Source organism: Bombus pascuorum, chromosome 6, assembly GCF_905332965.1.
Source record: "Bombus pascuorum chromosome 6, iyBomPasc1.1, whole genome shotgun sequence".
Taxonomy (NCBI): Eukaryota; Metazoa; Arthropoda; class Insecta; order Hymenoptera; family Apidae; genus Bombus; species Bombus pascuorum.
The window spans coordinates 11,323,764-11,346,551 of NC_083493.1; the positions used below are offsets into that span (position 1 = coordinate 11,323,764).

At 44.9% G+C, this 22,788-nt stretch overlaps 1 protein-coding gene across 4 annotated transcripts in view; it reads right to left on the bottom strand.

The window, feature by feature from the left end:
- Positions 1-17,690, bottom strand: part of LOC132907998 (tyrosine-protein phosphatase 99A-like) — a 423,216-nt gene extending 405,526 nt beyond the window's left edge. For 3 of the 4 annotated variants that reach the window (XM_060961500.1, XM_060961502.1, XM_060961499.1), the window contains exon 1: positions 16,946-17,689. In XM_060961500.1, the coding sequence (XP_060817483.1) occupies positions 16,946-17,030 (85 nt within the window). In that variant the 5' untranslated portion in view covers positions 17,031-17,689. Of the gene's footprint in view, positions 1-16,945 lie in introns of all 4 variants that reach the window. The other variant, XM_060961501.1, reaches the window with a different exon arrangement.
- Between the last annotated feature and the right edge of the window lie 5,098 nt (positions 17,691-22,788).

A 22,788-nucleotide genomic window follows, 5' to 3' on the forward strand; every position in this document is an offset into this window, starting at 1 on the left:
TAACGTCAGAAGCTTTCTGTAAACGTTGCTGCGCACGTTTTCCTTTTAAACGTAATTCTTATTTCTCGTACTAAACTCTCGCACGCGATTCTCTACCTCCGTTCTCTCTCTCTCTCTCTCTCTTTCTCTCGCGTTGGCATTCTTGCATGGCACGAGCCATTCAACTTTAAGAAAGCTCACCCTATAAACGTAGGTATACACGTATTCGTAGGAATGCCACTTAGTTTCTCTGATATACACATCCATTCCTGGAATCCTTATTTTCTAAACATCGCTCTTAAATTTCGCCTTAAAAGCTCGCGCAGCTTCCACGCTAGCTTCTATTAGTTCGTATCATGCGCATCCACCGATGCGACGGAAATTGCTTATTTTTATTATTACCCATCGCTGCGGCTCTATTGCGTTTTCTCGTTTACCGAAACGGGTGAAGTATCCGTTGGTGGAGAGATGGATCGAGGTAACGCTCGTATTCAGAAATTCCTCTGAATTTCGACTTTATTCAGAGACGCTCGGAGTTGTCTCTCGAAAAGTTTCGCCGGTAATTTGCCGCGTCGCGAATTTCGCGATGTTCAAACACCGCGTTTTGATTGCCCATAAAGTTGCTTCGCGTTCTTGGTAATGGTTTATTTCGCCTCGTAAAAAATCTATCGCGACGGAGAAAGATGATAAGCGAAACGTCGATCGTTTCACCGAAAACCTGTTCCGACATTTTTCGCCGATCGTGCCGCTGTTCGTTTGACAAACAAAAATGGGAACGTCAAGTAATTTTTTTCGAACAATACGTTCCAACATGGTTCTAACGGACGTCCGTTCCTTTTTCCTTTTTTTTTTTTTTTTTTTTTTTGGTCTTTTCAATTTTTGCATCGCGTAGCATTGGAAGTAGGAAGTCGTGCGTCAGCTGAATGAATAACACAGGTTAATAGCCCTAGGTACTCGGTATTTCGTATCCACATAAATTAACTATTCCATCGGGATGAGATGTTTTTTTTTTTTTTGGTCGAATTCATGTAGCGAAACAAATCATTCGTGTAATCGAATTATCGAGAAATCAATGGCTATGATAAACACGTATGCATTTATGTATGCGTTTAATCATTTCCATCGACCGTGCCAAGAATCTTGCGTTGTAAACGATATTACACGTCGTTGGTTCAGTCGCGAAATTCCAAAGGGAAAATACTAACGAAGTAGTTGTTAGAATTCAAATACGGTACAAGCGCGATTATCATCGATCAACATCGATCACCGAGACGATCGATTATCGGAATATGGATTAACGGAAAATTTAACGATAATTATTGAAAGACACGATAGATATATTGCTATTCATAAGATGTTGTATCTTTCTATAAGTACCTTAGTATAAATAAATGTTTACGAATATTATGTAATTATCTTGTGTATGTATAATGATTAGTTGGGAAAAATAATAGGTCTCTAAATTCCAGAAAACAACAGAGCTCTAATAAATACCCAGGACGATCGAAGAGGGAAGAAACACTCATTCCATAGATATATTGGACGGTCTCGGTGGCCGTTGGCTCGCAGCGAGATGAGTCAATGAGAGGAGACGGTTTTGCCTTTTCATCGGTCGCTTTGTGCATCATTAAATAGCACTCGTCTCGTCAGAAATTCTCAGCGTTTCGATCACGAATACCTGCGGTCTTGAGAAGCAATTTAGGCACGAGATTTCTTTTTCTCGCTTGCGCTCGTTTCCCAGTTGGAAAGCCGCTTCCGCTCCGTCTTCTCCACATGAAATATTTCCTTCGTCGTCCATGCAAATTACCGTGGAGAACGGCCAGCGGTGAGATATGAATCGTTATTAAAGTAGGAAAAACACGAGGGCGAAACAGATGCAGCGTACGAGAGAGTGAGAAAGAGATCACAGTCCGGTGAAAGAGAGGGGAAAAAGTGGGGCGAAGAGGGAAAAAAAGCTGAGAGAGAAGCTCGGTGTTATCGGCTGTTTCGTGACTCGCGAAACATCCCCGTCGACCGATATACGCGGTTTTTTTCTTAAGCGACGCAAAAATCGCACGAACGCGCGATGTCTGCGCGAGAGGGCTTTGTTGCGATTGTTCGGGGTACAACGACCGTTTGATTAAAAAGAGATTCGTCGTGGTGAATCGTCGAACGGTGAACACGCGGCTTTGTGCACCTCGTATTCGTCAGGATTACAGTCATATGCGGCGCGAGAACTTGGCAAACACGTCTGTCAAAACGCTTTTTTTTTTTGCCACTTTTTATTGAACCACCAGAGCAGGGGCAGCAGCAGAAATGTGGTGGCGATGGTAGCGTTGCAATTGGCGAGCACGACGATGCACCTCCAGCCATAACCTTCCACAACCCACCCACCACAGCGATCCTTCGCCCATCGCCAGCCACCCCTTGCTATCAGCTAGCCTCAATCTCGACTCGTTCCCGCTACCGATCCGACCGAAACATTTCGATTCCGCTGAGAGTTGGGAAATCGCCGCACTCGGAAATTTAACAGTCTCGTAAAACCTCCGACCATCGTGCGCCACGAGATTCTCCAGCCACGGCGGAACGAGTTGCGTTCGAACATTATGTTATACTCGTGTTTAAGTACATTTTATAGTGTCGGATGCGGCTATAGCGATCGAGGTGGCTTTACGATTGACGCGCGGAAGTTCGTAAACCATGCCGGTCTGTGATCTATTTACGGTAGATTCACCTTGCAAAAGTAGATTCGCGACTTTCGCCAACCTTCCTCTTAACAGTCACGCTCTTTAAACCGTGAGAGAAGAGTTGAAAAGTTTCGAGAAATTCCCATCGGCTCTCCTTCTGCCTCGTGTCCGACAAACGAAGAGAAGACTGTAATTAATTATCGAAGTCGATGTCTCTGGAATTTCAATGAAACGCAAGGATAGCCAACTGCTTCGTGTAATTAATGAGCACGGCCTGTTGACACTAAGAGCCGGTCGCCGCTCCTCGCGATCGCATCGACGCGAAAGAAACAAGGCGGATATTTACGTTGGTTAGCTCGTCCGTGTGCGTCGCGACGCGTTGCCTATCAATGTAAAGAGACACGATAGGTGTAAAAGATAAGCCGTGCTAGCCAACTGCGAAGCAAGAAAATTCTTGTCCAGCTGGAGTAGTCACGTTACATCGCGTGTCTCTCCGGTCTAATAGATCCATCGCGCGGCTTTCTACGAGACTACGTGTGTATGTCGGGAAATTTTATTATACGTCCAAGTGGGTTACCTGACGTCTTTTGGTGCTGTCGCGATATCACGCGAGTGGTGTAAACAAACGGGTGCGAAACTGACTTTACGTCGTAATAGAGAATAAGATGAAGCCAGAGCAAATTGCGAGAACAACTTGAACGAGATCTCGAGCCGGCTCGAGGTACAATGCGCTTCGCCTTTTCCCACGCGAACGGAAAGTGGGTTCGAGCGCAGCGGAATGCGGATCGCGCGAGTTACAGACTTGAAACCAATTAGCGCATACGTTTTTCCATCCTGTCTCGAACGTTTTCCCTATCTGGTTCGTTCCGTGTCTTTTTTCTTTCCGTTTCTTTTCCACCCTTTTCTTTCCTACCATTCACTCGTTTGAATGTTTCGATAACGAGAGTTCTAGTCGAATATCGTTCTAAACGCGTTCTAAACGAGCGAAACGGGAAGGGAAAAGAGAATGCGACTCAACCACGTGTGACACACATCGAATCGTTGTATCTCTCGCTGTGATATTTTAATTGCTAAAATTGTTAGTCTAATGGTAGGAAAAAGAGGGAAAAGACGAGAGTTCGTCTCCGCGTGTACCTGCGAACGTCGCGTCGCGTACGTGAAAATTCAAACTCGGCAATTGGAAAAGGTCGCAGAGAAAACGATGTGCGAACGATTCATTATCGAACACGACTCGCCTTTAGTAATTAGCATGGGCGGGTTTGATTACGAATCCTTGCGCGCTGGAAATTGGGTAAATATTTTCGATGGCGCAGCATGAAATAACAATTCAATAAAGTGTAACGTGCGTGTATCGTATTGAAAAATATTGAATCGTACGGCTCTGGGTAAATACACTGCAAGATAGCGTGCAATAAAAAATTATATGTAGTCAGAAGTCACGAGAGGATGGCGCATTTGTAATTTAAATAACTGCAACAATTACAATACCAGTGCGCTCGAATATTCCATGAAACTCGAGACGCATTCGGCTCGCGGCTGGCAACGAAGTACATCGCGCAACTAAATGAATCGTTACCTATCGTGATTAATTGCGATCCTTCAAATTTTTAGGCCGATATAAAAATTGGCCGGCGCTGATTAAAATGTTTCGCACCAGCAGATGTAATCAAATCAATTTAGAACGCTTCGTTAGTGTTTAAGCCCGTTCTTTGTTTTTCCAGCCGTATAAATCATAATGTCGATCAACATGTTTCTCCGTTCTGTTGTTTCTCTTCTTCCGATCTAATTGAACCTAGCGAATCAACTTTTCCAGCGTATTACTCTATACTCTCGAATGGATGGAAAATTAAACGAGAGAGAAAGGTACAGCTTTGTTTCGTTCGATGAAAACACGGTAATTAAGTTCGGCTCTCGGTCGAAGTATTTGGTCATCCTTTTTAGATTCATCTGGGAGTGGCTGACTGATTAAAAAATTTTGACTCGCATGAATGTTACTTGATGGGCCCTAACTAATAACAGCTTTGAGACGGAGGTTCGATAATGATGGCCGAGCACAGACGCGTAGGAAGCTTATTGTTCGTTAGAGGGAAAATTTCCCTTTGATCATTTTTTTAAGAGTAAAACGTCGAACGAGAGACAACCTCGACACGAGCTCTCTGACAAAAATATTAATTAGAACGAAGTACATACAAGACAAACAGAAATACACCTATATCTACACGTATTACTTCGTAACGACTGGAGCACGTTGAGTATTTTATGAAAAGCGTCGAAGAGAAAGGCAATGACGTAATCGATAATCGATGGGCTCGGTCTGGGCCGCATGACGGACAACGAAAATAAAAAAAGAAAAAAAAAAAGGAAAAGGAAGAAGAAACGGAGAGATATTAAAAATAACGAAGCACCAAGTTTGAGGTTGCGAGATCACCTTTCTACTGGTTTTTCTTTTTATCCAAGGATTTGGATTTGAACTCTCGTTCCAGGAAGTTTCGCTTGACTTTCCTGAATCAACGAAGACAAGATGATCTATAAACTCGCCTCGAAACGAACTTCACTAAGACAGTCTGCGATTATCGATCTCGAGGCGAATCAAAGTTTGACTTCCCGGAGAAGTGGTTGAAAACAAAACAATCAACGCGATTTTTTCAATCGTTTAATCGTTTCGAAATTTCAAAACTCATGAAGATGTGTGTGAGAGCAGCATTACCGATCGTTATCGGTCGGAAGCGTTCTCGTTCGTATTCCAAATATGAAAGCGTCCCCGGGGTATCTTTTAAACCCGCTGGCGGTCTGCGATTTTCTAGAGAGACTCGTACTTTTGGCTTTTTCAGGTCCGACTTTCGATGCCTTGTCTACGATAGGCAAAGTTTCCATTGTGGCTGCTCGTGGCCACAGTTCCCCTTCCTATTCACCCTTCCCTTTCTCTCCCAGCATGCGTTGCAAGACTATTTCAGGGCATTATGATCGCCGAAAGCTTGCATCCTAGTGTTCTCGTACCGCCATTGCTCTTCGGATGAAATATTAGACATCGTGAGAGAGGAAGTGAAAACGCTCCATCACGACATTGTTGTTCAACGATCTACTGTATCCTACATAATAAGACTTTATACCTTTCGATTCGTGTTAACGACTGATTTTAATCTTCTCGTTACATAGAGGTGATTAACGTATCTCTTAGAAGAGATCATGCACGTATGTAGAATGATTTTTTTTATTTTTTTTTCCTAGGTAATTGATTTAAATCGTAGAGTACGTAAATCTTGTACTTGGGTTAGTTTCTGGTTCTAGTTTTCTTTCTCTTTCTTCTATTTTTGTTTCTCGCTTGATCCATTTCTTCGTTAGGAATAGGCGATTATAGAATACATATTATTCTAAAATATCGTTATGTATATAAAAAATATTACTACCTTTATCTTCGTACTATTATTCTATTATTATTACGTTAGGTCGCATAAATAAGAGAAAAGAGCGGCAAGGGATGGAAAACAAAAGCTTTGTAACCCATTAGACAATCTATCAAGAACTGACATATCTCTGATGAATCAGTATAAAATTGAAATATCGATATACTTCGGATACTATTTCACTTAAATCGAGAGGAACAGTTTGTCACCCGGTATCGAGGAACTAAACGTAAGATAAATCCACTATATAATATCGTGCTTTTTATCCTACATATTTTCAAAACGCGTTTCGCGAATGAGCATTAGCAACTGACGAGATTCGCGATGAATCTATCGACCATGTAACTGGGCGCGTGATTTAAGCCAACTTTTCTGGTCGAGCTACTCGAACTCGGATACGCTATTAAGAAAATGTATTTCTCTTTGCCACCAATCTCTAATGGCGCCATTCAGTCTATCCGCTTATCCAACCCCAAAGTCAGCGGAAATGTTTTTATTCAATGCCATGTGCCGCTCGAAAAATCAGCCAAACTTCGAATACGTGTTTTTACGCGGTGAATGAATCGCGTCAAAACACACGTGGTAGCACTGACTGACTGAGGAGCAAATTGACGATGTTTATACTAGTTATACTGGGAGCAGAAACCGCGAATCTCTGGCTAGTTCAATTACAGTAGCTAGAGGGAAACGGGATGAAACACGGGTTGTCACGTTGTAAATAACACGGACGTTATCGTTGTTCCTCATCGAAGGTGTCCCTGTGTTATGGCGTGAGCTACGATGGTCTTCGTGATAATTGTAGAGTTACAAGTTGCCGTATCTAGTGAACGAGGTAAAACAGACGACGCCGCACCGCTGTAAAATTGCTCCGCGTCTGGTTTCCACGATAGAAACAACGAATAGCCCGGATCCATCGAAAAGAGAAAAAGAAAGGGGCGGGGAAAACGTGCTACGTGTAACTAGAACGACGTTTCAATAAACTTCGATAATCAATGATCATTCCACGATGAACGGAATAAAGAAAGAAAGAAAGAGGAGAGAGTGGAAAAAGAGGGAAAACAACGTGCGTGTAAATCAGAAAGGACGAGGTCCGATTTCGAGCTGCAGAAATGATTTGTACGTTTCGTGTTCGCTGTTCCGAATAAAATGTTACAGAAACCACTGTCAGCAACGGAATGTACATCAATTTCGCTTCCCGTCCCCGCGTCCTTCCTTTTCGTCCTTCCTCCTCTTTTCCCGAATGGAAATTTGCCCGCGTAAATCGTCGACGAAAACTTCTAAACGAATAACGAGCAGAACTAACGAAGAGTGGACTTCCGGGGAACCGCAAAAAGTCAAAGAAGAACCGGCAGCACCATTTCGTCGGTCCTTAACGAGAGAAAATTGCGACGTTCGCCCCGGATCCTTACTCTTGCGCGTCTATTTTAAATTTTAGTGGGACAAAAAATAGAAAGAAATTGAAACTATTTGTTTCGTATTGTTAATCTAACTTTTTGGCTACGAGAAACGATGGTCGGTATTAAGTGACGTTTTTCCTCACCACAAGCGCAACTCGTAGATGGAAGAAGCTCGTTCGGATGCGCCCATGTTTTGTCGCGTAACCACGCGCTTGTCTCTGTTAATGGGAATTCCACCGAATGTCGAATTCTGAATGTAAATTAGTCTGCGTCGCGTTGTCTGTAGACGTTTGTAGAGTGTGCAAATCAATGGCGGGGAAGTTGGCCAAGAAAGTTCTTGCCAAACACATCGATAAAAGTAACACGAACGGCGCGAAATGATATTAGGACGAGTACGAATTCGATAAATTCACGGCCAAGCTGCGATTGATTGGGCCAATCGAGCGTAATGGCTACGCGGCAGCGCAACTTTCATGCGGCGCTTCAAAATTCGTGAGGATGATCAAACACGAAGGAGGATCGTCCCAAAGCGAAGTCGAACAAACGTTTCTCTAAAACTCTACCATCCAGCCTTCAACCGATTCTCTGTGTAAAAACAATCGTTATCAAACGATCTCCATTGAAAGCTATTTATAATGCAAACGATCTGCCGCAGTAGGCAAAATTCCATCTACCCGTGGTAAAAAAAAAAAGAAGAAAAAATAAAGACAAAAAATGGATGGATCGAATGGAAGATCGGGAACGATATCGCGTTCTGTCGATACCAGTGACGCCTTGTAAAACGATGCAGCGGAGTTGGCGTCTATTGATCAAATGATCACAATGGGTTCACAATAGGAATATGGCGGCCGATGCCGATACTACGCGTTGCACCGATTCGATTTCTCCGTGTGTAAATGGGACCATGAAGCAGTCTCCTCTCAAAAGATGAGCCAGCGGCCCGTACACGCGTCCATGTAAACGCGGGCATATTCGCGAGCACGTGAAACCAAGCCTGGTTCGTGCATATCAGTCTGAGCAAAAAGCCAAGCTTACCGGTACGTGCCGCGATCCGTCTGCAGATCAATATACGCACGTCGATACGGTAACCACAAATCGATACTTCACTGTCACAAGCCACGACATACATATTTCGCCCATTACCAACTCATTTCCATCCTGTTCTCTCCGCGGCCTGGCCATCTGGTGTTTCTCTATTTTTCCCGGTGTGCGGACATTTTCGCTTTCCAACTTTTACCGTTTCGCACCCCTCTGCAGTTACGTTACCCAGTCGACGCTCGGAACTTCCTCCATCTTGCTTCGACGAGTTTTCCACTACCGTTGCCAACCCGTCGTCAGTCGGCCTCTGCTTTCCTCCACCGAGTTTCACCCCTCCTCTCGCATTTTACCCTACCATACGCGGCCGCATCTAATCGCCCTCGAGAAATTCAATTTCGGCGATACTGATGACTAGCCTAACTCTCTCGCCCTTCTATCTGCTTGTGCAGACGCACCGGCAACCGGCGCTGAGTCGTGGCCTCTTCTCCTTCTCCTTCTCTTCCTCCTCCTCCTCCTTCTCTCAGCCTTTCCTCAGGTTTCCTCTCTGCTTTCGATTCCAAGACGTAGGATCGATGTATCCACGTTCCGGGATACCTTCCTCTTCACGGAAACGCGATGAGCTTCCGAGCAACTTTGATCTGGATTCTTTCCTCATGATCGAGCGTGAGTTATGATCCTACGATACATTTTTGGTGGAAGCTGGCTGGCACCTTTGCCGTCGCGTTTCTTCGTGATACGCCATTACGTTGGACAAATGTTTGACGAGCGACGTTTCGAATAATCGTCCCGATTCTACAGTGTCGAAACTTTTAGAACGGAGCGAATAGATTGTCCTTGGTTACGCTGACAGCTCCGGTACGTATCAATGATGTCAAATTGATTTATCATTTTGAACATCTTTCTCATCTTGTTAGTCGTTTTTGGCTTTACTTTGATCGTTCGATCTCTTTATTCGAGTATCTTCGAATAGAAACTCATTGGTGTTTCTTAACGAAAGATATGCTCTACGAACTGCGTGTTATCGTAACCACTCCTGTCATTCGACTGGTTCAATCAATCAACCAATCGTTTTTAGAATATTTTGCACCTTGGATATTGTTTCCGAGTTTTAGGTCACTACGTAGGAATTCTTGAACTTTAGTGTTTACATTTTATGAAACAATTGCTACCCTTTTCCCATATATGTATAAACTGATTGACGTTCCCTAGTAAGAGGCGTGCTCGTGAGCCATCAGTTGCGCGTTATTGTAACAACCTACTCTGCTATCGTTCTCCATCAGTTGGGAAAGTCTCGGTAACCGTGCAAAGTATGCTGCGCCAGGATTCATAATTTGTCTTTCGTGACAGTGAGCTTATTAAATGTGAACGAATGTCACAAAATCTCACTCGACAATTTTCACCGTTTCGAGTTTATTTTCGCGACTGTCCAACTTCAGCCAATGAAGACTAGTTTTCAGACCGACCTCTGGTGAGGTTTTAATTAGAATAATAATAATAATCAGTTTTTAGTCGTATTTGGTCACTAAATTCAGAGTGACAACTCAACAATCGATTCTGCTAGACAAAAGCCAGCCTACTGCATAAAAGTATAGTTTCGCAACAAAGTTGACATTGATTACGTATAATTATTAAAATTAGTGCTCGCGCGAAAAGCGATTGCTTTTGTTCGCTTTGAATACGCTTCTACGTAACGCTTGAATACGCCTTGTGGCATGGAACGTTTCATGAATCTCAGGCTCCTTACGGTTCTACTTGCTTCGTACTAAGTACTTACTAGTGTTAGGCCGAAATCTAATGATTCCTGTTAACCATGTGTGCGTACGCGTGCGAGGAAAGGGTATTAACGCGAGTATCGAGATTAGACACGTACGTAATTACACGTGCGTTGCTCATTTTGGCAGTTGGCGTCGTTTACGAACGAGCCTGCTTATCTGCCGAGTGATTCGCACCACCTTCGCACGAAGCGTCTGAACGTTAATTCAATAGTACGCAATCGATTCCGTTGAGCGCATAAATACTTGACGATCTTGATGATGTACTTTCGTTATTACTGAAAGGAAGTTGTTAATCCAAAAATAGCAGAGATACATTTTCCGAAGAATTCGAAGATGACAAACTCCACATCCTGTTAATAACAAGATCACGGTACGCCCTCCCTAAATCCGGTCATCCCGGTTTTTCCTAATCGAATTCTTGCGGTATATATATACACATATATGTACCCACACACACGTAATCACATGCATTAACTCGGCATCATTAAGTGCACGAACGAACACATCTAACTGTGAACTCGAGTCAGTTCTACACGAGCACATAGAGAGTCAGGTGTGCGCATTCTTCGTATGCACACCCGTTTTACGAACACGAACGCGTGCACACAAACAGGAACACGTTCGCACACGTTTACACGCGCATACCTTAGGTCTAATTCAGAGGGCGCGTACCGCTATCTCCGGAATGCGACCTTTCTTCCTGTACGGTTCATTTACCCCATTCGTACGTACCGAATCGCGAGGACGTTACATTCAGCGGGATATTCACTGGTAAGTGTTCATTAAACCGTCCGTTCTGTCGGGTGTTAATAATAGCGGCAGATATATCTACACGAAATATATATATACATATATATATCGCGTGGCACCTGAAGAAGGTGAGAAACATTAGATCGGCAAGGGGGGTTGCAAGTAGGTCAGAGGGTCCACTCGTAACGTGGCGTGCCATTTTTCAAGGAACACGTATGTATTTTCACGACGTATATGCGGCTGGGGGCCGTGGATAAAGTACGTTTCACGGTTCTCCAGAGATTCACAATTGATCGGTAACCGGTATGTCATTAAAGTCAAACCACTTGAACCAGATTTGTTACGCAAAAGTTCTCGGTGCATGTGTGCAATATATATGCTTCAGCGCAAGCTTTTCATCCTTCATCTCTTTACAAATTACGTACATACCAACACTTCCGCCCACTGTCCATGTACTTATTCGTATTGCATGTATTCTCCGGCGAAAGATCTACAGACGCGTGCTTTAGCGTCCATTTAGCGCCCTATGCGAACGTATTAAAGGTAATGTCGAGATCAAAGACCAAGGAAATATTGGCAGAAAAGAAGTAGGTGACGGATAACGGAGACGACTTTAGAAACGCGTTAACGAGACGTATTTTGACCAAGGTGTATCTCCAGCATAAGTAGGACCTTCGCGATAATTAACACGCGAACGTTCCACCAGCCACTTCCGTTATTTGACGTATATGCACACGTGTATTCTGTGCCGAGTTCGTGTCGCTAAATGCATAGCTAGCGCCTCGATGATTTCCAGGATAAAGACGTATCGCCATATTAACGTCACGCTGCATGACACCGTTTACCTTTGGACCTTTTCTCAGTGCCGTGAAACACGAATCGGAGTTACACGTCGAGACCAGTTACGAAAGACACGGAAATTAGCACGTAGAAATTAGATTGTCAAATCTACGCGATACCAGCTATTTTATTAACGAGATAATCTGTTGACGGTTTTCGCGGTGGAAAAATAAAAAGGAGGGCGCTAATGCGTTGAAAACGAGTTAGATTATACATATGTATAAGATCGTGTTCTCGTTGGGAGAAAAAAAGGTCGAATAACTTTTCTCCTTCACGCCATAAGTGCACCAAGGATAAAGAGGAAGTTGATGTTTTCAGTCTCCATTATACGAAATATCAAAAGTAGGATCTTTATCTTCGAACAGGGATACGATCCTCAATGGAAGTTCCTGTTTGCCCAGAATTGCCCATACTTGTAATAACAGCGATAAACAAGCATTTTATATTCAACTACGGTTCGCTTGTTTAAAACACTTTGCACGGAGAAGTGGAATAAAACGTGTTGCCAATAAGAGTTAATGTCCCTCGGATCTCTTGCCAAGTCGTTCTCAAAGCCGCGATAAAGTTTTCCTGACGGTTCTTATGGTACTCTAGCAAACGTTTACCCGAATGTTCCCTCGAAAAGATCGGTAATTTATTTATTAGGATTTTATATCCTGAGCAAGTACATCTTCGTGGGGATGGAACTAAAATTTTCGGAGACGATTTTCATTCCCATCGACGAAGAAAGTTGCGATCAACTTCCGCGAACTGAGCATAACAGTTCCGCAGGTATTGATTCATAATGCGTCACACGTAAGACACAACTGCACCCTCTCATGACTGTGTCCTCCTATATCCGGCTCGATGACATAGTCGATAACGCTTAGTGTCTTGTCCGATAGAGCAGGCTAATGTGACCCGAGCATTACGAGCGATATCAAGATCTATGAATTACTCGTTAATCTACGATAAATCATCGGCTGCTTCGATATTCGTGTTTCGAGATTCTTAGGGAACCTTAACTTTCGCGCGACCAATAGCTCGACTGCCGCTACAAATTGAAAAATGTGCGCCTTATGTCTTATATCTTGGTACGACGGCTGTTGGAAAACGAACTGGATATATGTACGCGTATCCCTTTCGAAGCTCTCGTTTCGAAAGTAACGCGTCTACAGATAGTTGAAGCCAGCCGGTTTCCTTTTCCACGTCTGTGTGTAAGCCGGGAGAACAAAACGGTACGACGCGACGCGCGTCTCCTCGAATGACGCCCGAATCGATTGCCGGATTTAAGTCTGTAGAATATAGTCCGTTCGTTCTCCCTCGAGTACGTTTACCATTCCGGCCTACTGCGATTCCCTCCGGCGACGGAGACGTATTTACAACTCGTTGTAGTATCTCGTCCTCTTTCTGTTACAGATGAAAACAGTGTCTCGAGTACGTCGATGAGATATCGAAAATATTTTATCCGGTATCGATGATCGATGGCGACGCAGTATTTGCATAAAGCTCGATATACGAGACAGCATAGATACAATCCTTTTCTGTTAGAATCGCGAGAGTACAGATAAAACTATAGTTCGATTAAAAAGATAACAAATTGGAAGGCAGGAAGCATCGACATTTTTTTTTTTTTTTGTTTTTTTTTAAAACTGTTCATGCGTTTTCATGTACTGTTCTATACTTGGAAATTCACGGATGAACGGATGACACGCGACACGAACGAATCGAATATGATCGGAGAACTGTTCCATGACGTTCGTCCACCATCGATTCGTAGCCGATGCACGATGTCGCACCGTAATACAATAATGATTTTCGTGGATTTGTGAATATTACACCATCGATCGGCTCGATAGTCGAATGGCCACGGAGTTTATCCGCGCGAGCGATCGAGCACGGCAAAAAGTTACTGTATTTTAATAACCCGGTTTATCTGACCGAATCGAGTGCGTTCCCAGAAGATTAATGCGTCAGGGGAAGAACGCAACGATTATCGATTCGACCCGGTTTGCTCTCGAGCCGAGACTTCTTCGTCGAACTTTACTTTCCCGCTTTACTATTCATACATTGATTATCGTGTAAAAATACGGCTATCTTTCAGAACTTCAGCGGGCGCACACTTTCGCACATAGAGCCCTTCAGGTCGTGCAAATTGAAAATTCTTTATTCATGAAAATACGAGAGAAATCGCGACGAAGGGAGAAGAAAGAAAAGATACGGGGAAAAAGTTACTATTCTTTCAAATTACAACCTTTGAAGTCGATACTAGAAACGTGTAATGAAGAAGTTAGACGTTTCGTCTCGAATTAGCATCTACTTCGTCCTACGTTTGGCAACGTTCGAACAAAGTCTAATGTGTGAAATCGGTCATGACAAGTGAAATTCGCGAAACGTTGCAACGTAAATGCGGTGGCAGGAATGCATTTGATCGTAAAAAGACAAAGAACGAACGTGTGAATGCATCGGATGTCGGCGTTCATTAATAATTGCACATTCTATATACATTAATTCCGCGTCCCTTGCTTAAATAAAATTTAATACCTACGAACGGCTCTCGTACGCCGTTCATGCTAATTTATGTTAATTTCATTTCCCAGACTATGAATCCAGGCTAAATTGTATTTTAATCGAAACATACTTTCAATTCTTCTGCTCGTAGACTTCAGAACTGGAGTCAAGTTGGCGACGTTTATGCCGTCACCTCGATGGAAATTGTTTCAACTTGAGCGACAGATACGTCGCTGTTTCGGTAAATCTATCGCTTGTTCTATTGCATAATACAAGAGTTGCTTTGCATACAATTAACCGAGAGACTTACCACTATTATATTTGTCGCTAAACTTGCCTCTGCATTTGAGTAAATAATTCTATCGACCTTTTTCATTCTAACTTTCTCTGTTTGTCTGCTCTTCCAATTTGATAATAATAAAACTTTAAGTGACTTAGTCAACTATAAACAAGCTAAGTTTTATTTCGTAAGATAGGTTAAAATGAAGAACAATGTTTCCAGAACTGCTCTAAAATAGAAGAAAGGATAAAGCTATTGTCTTATAATATGGGAATTTTTCTTAACGCGCGCACGATGTGGTAAACGATTGGCGGAGATATGGTCGGTGTTGCGGTATATCGTCCCACGGAACGGGCAACAGGCATTTAGAAGCATACGAAACGCGGTTCACCGCGGTTACTAATTAATTTCGAGCGGTAAGCTGGCGATTAACTCGGCGGTAATATGATCTCGTACCCACGCAACCAACGCCTACGGATTGACAAATATGCTCGATCAGGTGAACGCAATACTGTCGCGAAAAGTTAAGCGGCAGTTAGTGACTCTAAAGGTTCCGATATGGAAGCAAGCTCGTACACTAGGGCCGGAAATAATAATAGATTATCACGGTCCTGGATTCAATGAGAGCAGCTTCGATAGCAATTTCGATAGTTTCTCCGCGGACAAGCCACGTAAAATTTAATTATCGTTTATTAATTTCGCCTTCGAAGAGGAATGTCCTTTGCCCGAATATTCTGTTACGAAATTGTTTTATGCAAACGTAGTACGATCCACGTGTTTCAAACAAAAATTTGTTCAAACTTCCGTTCGAAACTTCTCGCGCTTTGGAGGATTCAAACGTGTTACGTACATTACGGTTAGCTTTATCAGATGCGAGACGAGGCATTACCGCTGATGAGGTTACGGTTACCCTTTGTTCGAGCTACCTATATTCGCATAGCGGATCGTTCATCATAAGCGCAGTTAGAACCAAAGATATAGTTATACTAAGAATCGAAAGTTATGATAAATGATTGATCATTCGTAGCCGTAGTCGAAGATAAAACGATCTAGAGGATCAAAGAGAATCTTCCGTTGAATTTTATCAAGAGTTCCTTCGCTGGTCGAACGTCGTCTTTGGAAAACTACAGCGAAAGAAAAAATCCACACGACGAAAATAAAGCGTGAATACGAACGCGAACGACTGGCGTTTCTCGAGCACGTTTTCACGTTTGGACAAAAGGTAGCTTTTTATTTACGTTCAACGTTCGCTCTCTTATTTCGCAGGCGGCGCCACCGCTAACAGTGAATTACACGCGCAATACGATGCCACTCTTTTGTGGCGCGAAGAATGTGCCGGAAGTAATCCATAAAAAATGCTACGTGTTCAATTTAACCATGGCCGTGTACACGTTGCCGAAGTCATTGACTAGCGGGCGCCGGCTTTTGTGCCTTGTACACGGCAATGAAAAGGTTAAAGTAATTTCGAGTCGCGTTTCATGCAACAACGTCGCCCCTGCTCTCTGATGCGTTTATACCATGTGTGCGCCACCGCGGCATTTTCTCGTCCGTCTTTTCGAACAGGGTCTTGCGTGAGTCACCGTGAAAAAATCCCTGTGGAACGCGGCGTTGCGGACTTCAGTTTTGGACGCGTCTCCAATTATCGGAAAAACTTCGTGACAAGCCAGCTCAAGTTTACCCACGGATCGAACGTAACAATATAGCCAAGCCGTTATTGTTGTTGTAATACAACAATATCAGTTTCAAGGATAGCTGGTCGATAAAGCGGTTTTATACTCGATCAATGTTGTACTGGGTTTCGTGTAGTCGTGAGAAAAATCCACAGAAGAGAAACGGTTTAAAACAAAACGGTTAATTATCCATAAAAGCGCGGGTCATTCGTCGCACGGAATTTTTCAGGAACGTTGAAACCCAAAGCTCGCGAGAGCTCGGGTTCGTTCGGGGATTGAAATTAGTTTCTCGCTTGCATAAAGGGAAAGTGTAATTTGCAAAAAGTAATTAAAAAGCTTGGCGCGAGCGAACGATTTCGCGGATAACTGTGTCACAAAGGCGTCTCTCGTTTCTTTGTAACGCGAACACCGCAATCCTTTCACGGAAACGGGATAGAAAAGGGCGACCGCGCTGTACGACACGTATACTCGACAACAAGGACGACTCGACGAAGGACAAGGTATTTCAAACATAATGTAATCGCATGTCAGAGTTCTGTGCATCAAGCCATCGGATTAGCACGCGGAGAATCCTTCTGGCGTATCGCGAACCGTACAAGCGTCAGAGGCACAGAGAAATAAAAAGTAATATATAGAACGAACGTGAGAGTACTCACCGAAAATACCGCCAACAGCCGCTGCCTTGAAGACGACCCATAACGAGTAGGTGTAGATAATCTGTCCTCGCAGCCACCAATCCATGGTGTTTGCGACCTTCGTCTGGCCTGTTGTACGCGGCCCGTCGTTGACCTTAATCTAATTCGATCAATGTTGACACCGGATACAGGATTTCGATGTATTCTCGAGTCCGTCTGTTTTCTCTCGAACCGCACAGAACTCGACTCAGAACAGTCTCTATTCCCTTCTTCTCGTGAAGAACGAACGGAACAATCGGGGGAATCATCGAGGAAACCGCGTTGTTTGTTCACGATCGTGGCCGCACCTATTATACACTCGCGAGCTCGCGATCTCGAGACGGATCATCACGCGCGAACGAAGCGAGCCGCTAAAGCTCGCATAAAGTAATCGGCAACGGTTTAACGTGACACGATGTCGACCCGATACGCTGCTATACAGGAAGTTTCTTTATACTTCTGGTTAAACGTGTAACGACAACGACGACTATCGAACACGAAACAGTAGGAGCACGCAATCCCCGGCGGAATGCGTGTTTCCGGGGCCCGAGCCAGCGGAGCACCGACTATTCAGAAAAGATCGAGTTTTACCCCCTCTAACGACACGCACCGAACGATACACACTCTGTTTATATCGGATATTGTCGCATAGGAGAACGCGCGCGCACACACACCACCGCCGTTGTATATGTTGTCCGAATCGCGATCGGTCAAATACTAACGGTGAACACTCCGTGTTGACTCGACTTCTCCCACCCACCCTCCCGCCCTCCCATCCCCGGGTACACTATCCTGAGTTTTTCTCTCTGTCAACGTTTGTCGTGGCCACCGTTCGGCCACTACTCGTTCGCGTTTTCGTTTCTCTGGATAATCGTTTTCCTCTGACTCCAGCTCTTCTTCCTCCTCCTGCTCCTCCGCCTCCTCCACCTCCCACTTTTAGTGCCGCTCCTCTTGCTTTTTCCTCTTTTTCTCTAATAGTGCCAACGTCCTCGATATCTTATCGGTAGAGTAGGGTGGCGTGGCACAGGACCGGACCTTTTACAGGAAACGACGTTCGCTCCGCTATTTCTAGAGCGAGCGGCACAACCCGACCGATGCATGGTTGGCGTGCACCGGTCACCGAGCTGCCTCCGAGCGCAATTAATCAAGCTTTTAAGCGCTTTCTTGCGACGGCCTGGCAGCACCGATCCACAGAAACGAACCTCTTCGCAGTGAGCTTCTTCTTCCCTGCTGCCAGTCGAAATCCTGTGGCGTTTGTACGAAAAACACACGAAGAAGGCAGAAGCAACCAGAGACTCTGAGATTCCCCGATGATTCTTCGAGTCGACGATGAACGAATCGGATCGCGATCGTTCGCGAAAATCCACTAAATCGCGCACATTTATCTTCCTATAATTAATCAAATACACTGAGGTACAAATAATTGCCAAATCACACGGATCCTATACACATCTAAGTTAAAAAGGTCAATGATAGGTTAGATATTCGAAGAATGGTATTAAAAGACGAAAGAGTCGTCTCTAGTCGCGAGAGGTCTTTAAATCTCGGATTTCTTGGCACGCGCGGTCCTCGGCAAAGTACCTTCGCCCCAAACGTCGAACAGAACATCCATCGTGGTTGCCTGTATTCTTTGTTCCGAGAAGAAATCGAAGCAGGGTTAGAACGAATCTCGCAGATGCTCTAAGGAAACGAAAGGAACAAAGCGTGGTCGATCGTTGGCCGAGGTTTCATGCCATCCCTTTTTCAAACGCAGAAAAAAGATCTCCTTTAGTTGGTACACGTTACGTCTATTCACGCTCCGAGGAAAAGTTTGTACATTGACCGGAGGCGAGAAGTTTCACGAGTAAATGCTTCTTCGTGACTCGATTTTTCGTTCCGCCTCAAAGGTGGAACATAATCAAAATTTTCATGCCTCGAGAAATCCCGTATACCTCTGCTCAATCCCTCCTTTCGCTGGCTCACCGCGAAGATATTTCTTTGATTTTCTTCCAACAGCTTGCAAGTAGAAGAATCCCTTTCAACTTTTCGCCTCTCGAATGTTCGACGATAAGTACACGTTCGTTACAGGCTGTCCAAACGCTTCGTCCTCGGTAAGCACCAGCAGACCCGTGGCAGAATATTGCGCGTACTCGTCCTTCGATCGCAGTCACGGTACGTCCGCCGCGTAAACACTGAAATGCAACGTAGAAGCTAGTAGCCGGCGCGAAGAAGGTGGAACGCGAACGTTCGCCGTGTAGGTAGGACGAGGAGAGGAGATAGAAAGGATCGAGAGCCGCGATGCAGACGAGGAAGGGACAACAGGTAACTCGCGGCTGAAATCGGGAGGCGAACAAGCAGCAACGAAAGAGAGAGAAAGAGAGAAAAAAGAGAGAGGATCGAAGTCAGAGAGCCGGTCGTCGAACCGGTTTCCTCGCAAGAGATCGCAACGGGCCAATTGGAAATACCACTGACAATGAGTCCACTGGTCGGCCCCTTTACGATCTCTCAGCGCTCACCTGACGATCGAAAGAGTATGTTCGACGAGAGTCTAGATCCGGATAAAACGATGGCCCCATCGAGCGTCGATCCAGTTCTACCACTGGTTAACCGACCGATCGGGAATTTTATCGGTCCCATCGAGCAAACCACGATATCTAGACTCGCGATCGTGCCTCGTGAGTACCCAAGGTCACGAACCAACGAGACGCATCGCACGGACGACCATCACCGATTCGATCCTTCTTTTCCTCGATATCGAGCTGTGTCACGGAAACGTCATTGCCCTCGCGGCTCGTAGGAAACGCGCAACGATGAAGATAACGTTCGAGCCGAGTCACGATAAAAATTGATAAAGAGACAAGGGAGACCAGCAAGACGGAACGATAGATAGAAACCGATACTATCCGGAGAAGAATCGTACGACGCGCGGTTTAACAACTTCTTTTTCGATTGGCGACTGCTTTAAAATCTTTACGAGCACAAAGAAATTGCATTTTAATCGGGAACGTTCGTTTATCGCGGTGCAGCGTTAGGAAAGAGAATCGTCCAACGAACCGTTATTTCATTTCTGCATTTTGTTCCCCGTCTCGATTGTCCTCCAGTGGCTGTTCGATTCGTCGAACGAAGATACATTTTTTACAAGGTCCGTGAGGTTGGAATACGCGTGCCGTTTACATTTTTCCCAAGAGAACAAACAATCGAATCTACCAACATAGCTCACGCTGTCCAATTTTCGATTCCAAATAACACAGGCAACGTATAAATTTCCTCTCGCCTTTTTTTCCCCGAATCATCTCTCTCGCGAAATAAGTCTTGACACGAAATATCGCGAATTGTTTCTGTCAAACGTATTGCCATTTGATTAATAAACATGATTGGTAACGCGATTGATATTCTATTGTCTTTCCGGAGAAATGAAAAAGAATGAAATAGGAACTCGCGGTACGCGTACACGTTTTGTCCTTGATATTCCATTCGCGGGATCCAGATCTAGACCACGTGAATTGATCGATCGACTGGATCGTTGCGAATTCGCGTTAAGTGGCACGATTCGATCTACCGTGGCGTTACGGGGTAAACGTTTGTCGCGACGTTAAGTGAAAATCACCGAATCCGATTGATGTTCGCCGATCGAGAATCGCACAGGCTGTGAATGTTCGCCGCCTGCGTTCTGCCACGCAACAGTTTCGAGCGATTAAGCCCGGACGAGTCGCGCAGGGAAACGAATTCGAATCATTAATTTAACGGTTGAAAGGCCGAACAATGCGAAGCTCGGCGTTCACACTTTTAGCAGGCAGAAAATTACGCCGGAGAAAATGAACGGTACTTTCCAATGGGACGTATCAAAAAACGGAGAAGGGGAACTTAAAAACGAAAAAAAAGGTAAAAAATAGAGAGAAATGGAAAAGGGTTCGCTCTGGTTGTCATCGTGCAATTTTCTTCCAGCTCGTTCTCCTCTCTGTCCCTTTTTCTCACGCTCTCTTTCCCTCTCTTACAGACATAGAAAACATATTCAAAAGGGAAGCAGAATTTTCCATCGGGTCGCGTGAACAATTTCGTCACGGAACGAAACGCAAACGCGTCTTCCGTCCGGCGTCTCCCCTGGAAAAATTCTTTCCCGCTGTATCTGCGTGGCTCTCGTACCTTCCAGTCCCCGTCCAGTTTCAGGCGCGAACACGCCGTGGTACGGAGGAATGGAACGGGATAGACGTTGAAAATTGTGAAACACACGCGGCCAACGAGGCTGTCAGGCGCGGGAGATCCTCTGCCCGTATTTTATTCCGCCTCTTCCTCCGTCTGATGCTACGTGGAGTAGCACGACATTAATTTCACGCGACACGCCAACGTCGTCTGACGACGATCACGCGTCGTCACGATCGCTACGATCACCGGTTGCGATTTCGAACCAACACGATGACATCGTGCGCCTCGAACCGACTGTGAACCGAGCAGACGCGCACGACGTTCCGTCAAGCACTCGCCGTCGCGTCGTGCGTGTGTCCGTCGATCGGTCGTCGGACGGACGACAGAGAGGCTAAGACAGCTGAGCGCCGCGACGCTGCACGTCCCACAGAATCACGATCCGCACTGGTACGCCATCGAGCGTTAGGGAAACTTCAGCAACCCTCCAACATCCTTCCCCCACTATTTCGACCCACCACCACAACCACCACCACCACTACCGGCTTCCACTACCACCATCGACAGCACCACCACCACCACCACCACCACGAGGCACCAGCAGCTCGGTGTCGTTGCTACCAGCACCAGGCTAGGGCACCGACTATGAACGCAAGAACGTATACGAGACACAATACTCGTACCAGTAGCACCCGTTCGGTTCTCCAGCGACGGACTTTGCGCGCACGCTGCTATCAGAGCCTCTACGTCGTCGGTGTGCGCGAGCGCACCAGGTACCACTCACCCCTCACTGGCTTTCTCGATTTTATCCCCCTTCCCTGCTTTTTCTTCGCCCTCTTCCTTCTACCCTTTCATGTCTTTTTTTCAACTCTCTACCTTCCTACTTCCGTTCCCTCTTTCTTTCTTTCTTTCTTTCTTTCCGTCTTTCTTCCTTCCTTTCCATTTCTTCTCTTTTTTCTCTTGTTTCCCATTTCGACCACCCACTCTTTCGGATTACAGCACGGTGCATGACGATTTCGCACGAAAACATTGTCGAGTGGTTGTTCAAGAGTCTCGAAAATCCTAAAAGTGTTTCGACGAAGCCCGCCGTACCGCCGCTGCTCAGCTCGTAAATCCGAGCGATCGTCGCCTGCGAAAACGGCCAGGAGAAAAGAAACGGAGTATGGATCAACGCGAGAAGAGACATAGTTCGCATATCTATCCGTCGTTCGGATGGATTTGTTTGCAAATATCGATGTGCCACGAAACTGATTCGTTCCTTTAATGTTTCTCTGTTTTGATTCTTCGTATCGAGACCCAAAGATCGAGTGCCTCTCTTTCCTTCAGAAGCGGCCGCGCCGGTGCACGCTTCGCGATGAACTCAGATTCTTTTGTGCATTATTTTCTCTTATTTCAACGAGAAAAATATCGGAGTTCTTGAATTATTAAGTCGAATCTATTATAGCTTTATCGCGCAAGATTTTCCTCCGCATCCTAGGGTTTTTGCACGAGTCGCGCGATACGGATTTCTCCGAGCTCTCGAATGAAAACGTTGTCGCCCAGGCTCCAAATAATTTCACTCGACAAAATTGAACGTGAATCCCTGATCCTGGATAAATTGTCGAAAAAGATTCGCGACTCGGTTACGCGATAAAATATGATTGAAATGCGTCGTTCTCGGTAAACGACATTATTATCCTTCTCCTTCAATTTTTCCTTCTCGTGTT